General features: G+C 45.0%; 3 protein-coding genes across 3 annotated transcripts in view; 1 reads left to right on the top strand and 2 right to left on the bottom strand.

The window, feature by feature from the left end:
- The window catches only part of SARC_10264 (hypothetical protein), a 3,703-nt gene extending 3,283 nt beyond the window's left edge, over window positions 1-420 (bottom strand). Inside the window, exon 1 of the mRNA XM_014295701.1 lies at window positions 277-420. Within this exon, the coding sequence (XP_014151176.1) occupies window positions 277-342 (66 nt within the window). The 5' untranslated portion in view covers window positions 343-420. The remainder of the gene's footprint in view (window positions 1-276) is intronic.
- Window positions 421-1,028: 608 nt separating this feature from the next.
- SARC_10263 (hypothetical protein) lies at window positions 1,029-6,562 on the top strand. The gene is made up of 4 exons (XM_014295700.1): window positions 1,029-2,410; window positions 3,313-3,568; window positions 3,904-4,284; window positions 4,597-6,562. The coding sequence occupies exons 1-4, from the start codon at window positions 1,276-1,278 to the stop codon at window positions 5,981-5,983; spliced, it is 3,159 nt and encodes a 1,052-aa protein (XP_014151175.1). The 5' UTR covers window positions 1,029-1,275; the 3' UTR covers window positions 5,984-6,562.
- A 159-nt stretch (window positions 6,563-6,721) lies between these two features.
- On the bottom strand, window positions 6,722-7,667 carry SARC_10262 (hypothetical protein; the record flags this gene model as incomplete). The annotated part of the gene is made up of 1 exon (XM_014295699.1): window positions 6,722-7,667. A coding segment is annotated over one exon (296 nt), but the record flags the coding sequence as incomplete, so codon positions are not given.
- Window positions 7,668-8,412: the final 745 nt, after the last annotated feature.

The following is an 8,412-nucleotide window of genomic DNA, read 5'->3' as shown; positions in this document are numbered from 1 at the left end:
TGTATATATATATATATATACACACGCACACACACACACACTCTCTCTCTCTCTCACACACACACACACACACACACACACATATATATATAGTGTGTTTCTATGTTTGTGTGATCGTATTTTAGTAGGTATTGACAACGACTATCGGTATACGTGTACGAACAACAAAATTATGTCTGAAGGTTGCTTTATTTCTGAGAAAATAAGTGGATAAAAAATGGTCTTGACTTCGAAATCGAACACATATGGTACTCATAGAAATATGAAGGTTCATACCTTACTCTGCTGTATGGTTGCCAAAAGAAACGCCTTATCGACGTTAGGCACGACTGTATCCCTCATGTTTTTATTATCTTATGAAGGTGCAATCCGAATGGGTATATTTTTGGCGAGAGGCCTATTTAAAAGTGTATATATTGTATATAGTATCTTTGATCCCATTACTACGGCAAATATAGTGTATGTATAGAAATTTCACGTGCAGATACGTCATTGTAAAATATTAAAATTTTGAAGGCGACTTGGATTTTAGGTCTTTTGGATCTGAAGTCCCAGAAATTCAGAGAATAATTGAGCCTTATACAACCCAAAAAACAAAATGTGCGATTTGATGTGTATTTGAAATTGGCAAATTTATGACTAAATATTTTCCAAGGAAACCTCATTACGTTTTAGCTCGGACGTATAAAAGTCAATACTTTAAACGCTTAATTTGATTCTGTCTGATTTAATTTATAGTAAGGATGCACTGTTTCGGTACTTAGGTGCAATATACAAAGGATTGTCTTTGATATACTCCGATTGACTTCATATTAGGTGATACCATTGCTATCCCACTAAATATTGAATCCGTAAAAACGTCCTCTTTTAAATGTCAAAACTTTACACGTTTATATTCAACGTATATGCTGAACTACCAAAGCACAATTGATTATTCTTTTTATGTACTGTATTTAAATATTTTGGCACAGTGAACATAAATATTGTGGTCACTGGACGCTGTCTCCAATAAATAAACAATGGGAACTCACGAGTATCACGCCAGCTATATATTTGTGAAATACAAGGAAGCGCAGGAGATGGTTGGATGTAGGACTCAGTTAAGCAGTAATACCTAGAGGTGAGAGTACCAAAGCCGAGTGTATGCTCAGGTACAGGGAGAATGAGTGGATTCTTTAATTTAGACTGAAATTGAACCCAGGTTATATACTCAGTTAGGAACGCGTGTGATCTAATCAATTCGCAACTTTCAGGTTGAATTCAATAACGGGCACTATGTTCCACGTCAGGAGTTCGATAGCAATTGGGTGGCCAACACCTGTGGTTAGCGAGAGGTATATAATATCGCAAATTCACACCCTCGTACACAACTGCCGCACAACAGCAAGATGTAGTAACAGTGGAACTCACCCCCGACAGGCTGTGTCCGTGCAAGTCAAAGCATTTGTGCACACACACATCCAAGACAGAAATGCTTTACATAGTAGAACAACAATGGCACACACACGCACATTTCAGACGAGTCAGAACACACCAAACAAGATCACGGATAAGCTCGGTGAAGCCGGCCGTAAGCTGATTGGAATATTATTCCCACCTCCGCCAAAGTCTGTGCCCAGTCGAATGCTGCGACGTAGTGCGGAACGTTTGGCAGCCAGAGACAAAGCACCAAGGACAGACAAGGCGTTCACGGACTACCAAAAGCTGAAACAAAGTGACACACAAGCACAGACACAGACGCAGTCACAATCACAGACACACTATAGCAAACCAATCATAGCTTATTCGAAAGAGATGCAAACGTATGAGAGTGGTATTGTGAACAGGGCTGAGGGCCGAGTCAGGAGGACGGGGAGATATGTGTCCGGAACACCTTTGGTGAGATTTGCAGCGAGCTTTGATGATGTAAGAAGGAACTATCTGGAAGAGCAGTTATTGGCTGCGTCAAGTAGTAGGGTGTGTCTGGACCATTTTGTGGACAATTGGAACGAGTACTATGGAGATAATTTAGCCACTGTATTAGATAAGTGCGCGCAGGATTACTTAGACGCCGAGAACGCCCCGGCTACCCCAATGATAGACAGACCCCATGTAGTCACCGGTAGTGCTGCTGAGAATGCAGCTGCCGCAACGAACGACCTTCAGATCCGTCCCAAAGCACCTACAGCCCAGGAGTTGGCATTAGAAGCGCTACAGAAACACAGCGCCTGGCCGATACTGCTGAAGCGTGTGTCGCAGAAGGTCGACGACTGTAGTGTCACCTCGTTTCAAGTGATTATCCAGTCACTGTGTGCGCTTGACACGGATCCGGGTGAGGCTGTACAGACCGCTATAATGCGGCGTATAGATACGGGTTCAACGCCCACCGAGCTGTCGAATGTGCTGTACCAGATACTGGCGAGGGGGTCAGGTGTGTTATGCTTCGTATTCGTGCTTGCTTATCAATTTACATCTACGTTATGTGTCTGAACAACCGTGTGGTCGTATGGCGTTCTAGACAGTCAGATATTGAAGTTGCAGTGGCCGTTTTTTGGCCAAGGTCCTGGATTGCATAGTTTATGACCCGGGATTGTATCAGTAATAGACTATGCAACTTGAGTGTATAACCCTGTCGTCTGTACCAAGTGATGCCCTCGGGCTCAGCCACGGCTTGCCATAGACGCAGCGCAGATGTGCGGATCCATAGAGTTTAGATCCATAAATGCCATCGCTCTGTATATGTATGCGTCCATAAGGATCGGTTTAGGGTTTGTTTCGATTGCTTGTATATATCACGTTTGATTTTTGCATGTGCGAATGAATAGATGCAGGTGCTAACTCGTTGTCTAGCCGTTGCTATTCTAATTGGATGAAACTGCGTCGCCAGACGAGCATATCTATGTTCACGTAGAAATACAATTACGTATCAATATACACATAGTCGTTCATTTCTGTGTAGTATGTCTACAGTTCACAATTCTATAGGTTCCAAAAAAAAGTAGTATTGGTCACTGATGGAAGAAACATCTCTCGTGTATGCCCAGGATTCAGGATTTCCATTCTACACATTTCATGCTCTATAGCTCGTTGTGTAGCATTGCCCTTGATGTGTTGTAGTAGATTATAATCGGTAAGTAGTTAAGTATCATCTGCAGCACGTGGTATGGAGTCTGCATCAATCTTGATGAATGAGACGACGCAAAAATTGTTCAAATGTGCTTAATACGCCGTACTTTCAACCCTAGTACGTCTCGATGTGCTGTATATGCGATGTCAAGTACATACAAATGTGCGCACAGTGTCTGAAAACTTGTTCGATTCGTACTTAAGCAGGGGATCTAGGACTCGTCGAGGAATTTGCTTCGTACCTGAAGCAATCGCCGCGAATGGTCCAGGATATGTCTTCTGTAGATGTGGATATACTATGCCACTGTGTGTGGATGCTGCAAACCCAAGACGTCCCGGCAGAAAGCTTTTACAACGCATTCTTCATGCACATGGATCATATGATTGCGCTCCGCAAGTCCTTAGACCACTTGACGACAGACTCCATCTGGCAGCTTGCTGCGACAATCAATGGCAGGAGCAGGTGAGGATTAAGTTGAAATGGCACAGTAGTGGGCACTTGACATGGAGATACCCTCATGCCTTGTAGAGTTGGGCAGTTGTATCAGAGCATTTCATTGTATGTGAGTTACGCTGATGAGAATGCGGTGTCTATCAGCGCTGTTATTTCTGAGCACCAGGCTTCAGACATCACACTGTAGTTGGTCGGTAACCCACTCCAATATACAGAGCCCTGATACACAACCACATGCAAATAAGCACATCCATGTATACATGAGTAATATACATATATATATCCATCGATAGTGAGCATTCTCTCATTTCTACTATCTCTCCCGCTTCTTTCCATTTGAACAGAAAACGCCGCACTAAAAACGACGTTTGGTTTATAAACTACATCGCTCGCGCGAGCCGCGAGCGTCTCCACGAACTATCCGGCTCGGGCATTATAGCCCTAGCAGAGCTGGTTTACAATCAAGGACGTATAGACTTTGCTCGCACAGGCCAAGCAAAGGACACAACCAAGAGTGTTAAAGCTAGGCGGTTGGGCTTCAAAGCACTCAGTACCAATTGCAGCGCTTTTGTTGTTGATGCTATCCATGAATGCGCCACCAGAGGGGCACAGGCTATATCGGTTGTTGATCTGAAGACGACCCTCTCCGTGCTACGCTTGGCGCCCTATTGTGTGGCTAACATCAAGAACGAATCCCTTGCACTGCTCAGTACGGCCTCGCAAAAGTATGTACACGGAGTGTCTCGCCTGTGTATGCATTTTGCTTGACCCAGATGGTGCGTGGTGGGATCACACTCGCTTGGGTCGGCGTCAGTGTCCTACCCTTTATGTCGGAGAGGGTCTTTTTTGGAGCGCACAAATAGACAAGTTGTTTGACTTTGTTGCTCACCAGCATACAAAATGCGAGCCTTCGCGACGTGAGTGCACATACACCGCCGCATGACTTGTTGTATCCAGATTGATAACAGTCATGCTTCTGAGTAGAGGTGATTTATCTTCTCCACTTATCAACCGTTCTGTACTTTTCGTTCATGCAGAGATTTGACTCTGTGCTCGGCTAAGGAGATAGTTGATGTAGTCAATGGGTATGTGGGGATAGAACAGGCATTTAACCAAAGCGCATCCTGTCTCCAATTGTACCAAAAAGTGGGCCAAGAGGTTATGGACCGTATAAATGGGAGGACAGCTGGTGAGAACACCTTCGGCACAGCCGGTCAGAGTGTGAATGATATAGCGATCCGAGATGCAAACGCATCTATCTTAAGTGATATATCAATGCTCGTGGGTGTCTTGCATGCGTATGCACGCGCCGGCTATGTCTTGTCCCCGTTGTTCGCCCAGTCTATCCCGATCATCAACAGTTCTTTGGATGTGATTAAACCCATCGAGGCTATGCATGCGTTATATGCATTCGCGTCTGCAAGGTCGCTCACCCCCGAGTTGGCAACAGCCTTATTGAGGAAGGCCCCGATTGACAGCCTCAGTCCAACACCCTCTACTGCCCACTCACACTCGCACAAAACCACAAAACCACCTGCTCAGAATGCAGTTGATATGCGCTCGACCAATCAAAGTGCACGAAAAATCAATATTCCAATGTACGAGGCCTTGTCTGATGCAGCGTGGGGTGTATCAGTAACAAGTAAATGCCGAGAACAACCTGTGTTGGAGGAGTGGGTCACGCGTTGCCTAGCAATCCTTGCCGATGGTGATGTTAGCGTGCAAAGGAAGAGGGTTCAAGCACCCGCGTACCGAAGAGTGCTTCAGACCTACATGGCCCTAGATCCATCGAATACTGGTGGGAATAACCAGGTAGGAATTTTTACAGGAGAAGGTACTCAATCGCAAAGACGGCTGAGGGAGTATGCAGAGCAACGGACTCTCGAGTACGAAAGTAACCAGGTTTCGGATAAGCAGACTGTGGTGGGAGATCTGTCCGAAGCACTGGAAAGTTTAGGTGTGACACACAAGGTGGGTAAGTTATACCAGCATAGTCTACGCGGAGACAACAAAGGAGTGGGGATGGAGAATTCTATTGATAGTACAGGCGCTGCGAGCAAAAAAGGATCGGAAGAGGCGACAGCCACTAAATCCGATATCAGCAAATGCGACGCGGGTCTCCTGATAGACTGTATAATACCCGGAAAACAGATAGCATTCCAAGTGATCACAGACTGTGAGTGTGTGCTCGCAGAGACAGGTCGTGGAAATGAGGGCATCGATACCCGAGGACTTGACGAAAACGGTATACGTATTCTGAGGTTAGAGACCGAGATGTCTCTGCAGGTGATTGAAAAGAGTGGTTGGACAGTGATGCCTTTGTTCACTTCGGATTGGCGTGGCCTGCGGTCGAAGAAGGAAAAAGCTGTACTGGTGGCGCATCTGCTGGGAAAAGATAGGGGCGGCTCTACTGGACTTGCATGATTAGATTATAGCTTCGTCCCGTCTACAGTGTAGCCGGCGTATGGCTTCCGCGTGATTGTGATGTCGTGGTTTCTGATCGCGGCATAGCAATATGAGAAGAAGCAGCAGATCTTGTGTACACACGCTATTGCGCTAGTATCCTGCTACGCGGGAATAATCAAAGTAGTGTTTTTTCGTGTGCAAGAATGGTGCTTATCAAGAAGTGCATGTACCCAACGGCAAGGAAGACAATCTGCACGCTTACTCGAGTGGCGTATATGTATGCAGCAGTCCTCTGCTTTGGAAGATGGTGCGGTATCCTTTTGCGACAACCTGACAATAGTTACGTTGCTGGCATATATCACTTTCAATCTTTAAGCATGTTTACACTTCTCACACTTCTCTTGGGCAACGTGTGACACCCCCTTACGTACTGAGAAGTCTTTTGCCATTGAGCAAAGGTGTGTAAATTTGCAAATATGGTATAGTTGGAAACCTAGTTCGACGAATCATGAAGTACAGTCGTTACTACGTTCACAGGAGGCCATTAAAGCACAATTGTAGCAAGGTGTCAGCTTGTGTTGATGTGTGGACGTATCGACTTCAAATCGGATTTTTAAAAGCAAAAAAGAAAGGCGGAAACTCGATTGCGATGTGGCCCTGTGGTGTCAGCCATGGCCTTGACATTAGAGCTGGTTATGTAGTTTACAATTTTGTTAGTGAATCTATGGATATCCGTATGATGAAACACGTTCAATTGTAAAATATGCAGATTTTATTCGAAGGATGATTCACAGTCCAAGTCTATTTGGGTGATAATTGTAGTCTGCGTTGGTTCGCGTTGATTCTATGCAATCGAGTTTGAGCTCGGCGAGAGTTGGCTGGTTTTACCTCCCTCTACTATCACGTATATAGTGATAGCTGCATTAAGCACAACATGTGTGTTTTGTGTCCCCACAATGCCCGCATCTGACCCACAACACCGTATGATCCTTGCCGTCCTTCCGTCACGATTAATGCTATTCTAAGCGAGTGTTAACTGCCTCGCCAGAAGATCGTGGAATTCTGCAATATTCAACATGGAGCGTTGCTCATTAGTGGCATTGAAAGTTCCACTTGTTTGCCACTGCTTTCAAGCCGCTACGCCATCGCCAATTGTTGACATTCACCATCTGAGAGAACAAGCGTTGCATGACCGTCACGCACAGCTCATAGAACCTGTGCGAACACCGTTCTGCTAATTTGTTTTTGGCTAATCGGCTTTGTTTCGAATGCACCGTTGCGTATTAAGCGTTTTTGAGATTAACTATTATATTCTACGCCTCCTAGAGTGCTTTTTCGTCGTTGACTGCTGCATTGTGGTCTCCGTGAACCCTATATTTTGAAGTTATTCGTACTGGTGTTGCTGATCACCACACTTTACTACCCGACGACCGACGTTTCATTTTGTACTTGGGCTTCTTCATTTTCAACGTATGCAACAAGTTTACGACGTGAGGCGGCTCGTACACGTTGTAGAAAGCTGTTTCTTGTACATCACTGAAGCTCACCCGTCTATCGTATCCCTGGCACGAATTCTGTTGCGAACTCTGAGATGATTGGCTAGGATCGAAATCAGAATAAGATGATTTACTGTCGACGGTGACCGCTTCGGGGTACATAGTGGCTAATGATAGGTTGTTAGACGCGTATACTATTGAAGTCGACATTATGAGCTATGACAGTATCAGGTCAAACTGACCCATATATATATTTTTCTATATGTACACAACTCTAGTGACTATGTGACACTACGTACATACTGTACTACATACTGACTAGAGTACTGACCACAGTCGACATGACTCAAAGTCAACACTCAACACTCAACAGTCCACAAGAGAGTATTCAAGATTGATAAACAATATTGAATAAAACTATTGGACTGATTTTTACTCTGTGACTCTGTGAGAGTCTGTGACCCAGTGACTCTGCGTGTTTCTGACTCTCTGTCTCAGTCTGGGTCACTGTCTGCTGTGACTCGGATCATGATGTCTATGATTTACTGATTTTGTGATATATTTATTATTTTCAGGTGATTTTAAGGGGCTGTGGGGGGCTGGGCCGCTGGGGCCTGAGGCCTGGGGTCTGGGACTTGAGAGTCTGGGACTCTGGGAGTCCTGAACTCCTGGGACTGGGGTCGGGGGGCCGGGCGGCCGGGGGCGGGGAGTCGGGACTGGGGAGAGCCGACTGCCGAGTGGTGACTGGGGACTGGGAACTCACTTGTGTCAGTGGGGACTAGGGAGTGTATGTTTCATATATATATATATTTCTAGAAACCAAATATTTTATATATAAAAAACAAATAACCTATCAATTGTGCTAACAAATGAAAATAGTCGATTAAATACCGATTTCTCATTGGTTGGTACTGCGGCGATATACCGATGAGATTAGATCAGAAGAACGGT

This window comes from Sphaeroforma arctica (genome assembly GCF_001186125.1).
Source record: "Sphaeroforma arctica JP610 unplaced genomic scaffold supercont1.1188, whole genome shotgun sequence".
NCBI lineage: Eukaryota > Ichthyosporea > Ichthyophonida > Sphaeroforma > Sphaeroforma arctica.
The sequence above is the reverse complement of the archived record's forward strand: the minus strand, read 5'-3'. Positions and strand labels throughout refer to the sequence as shown.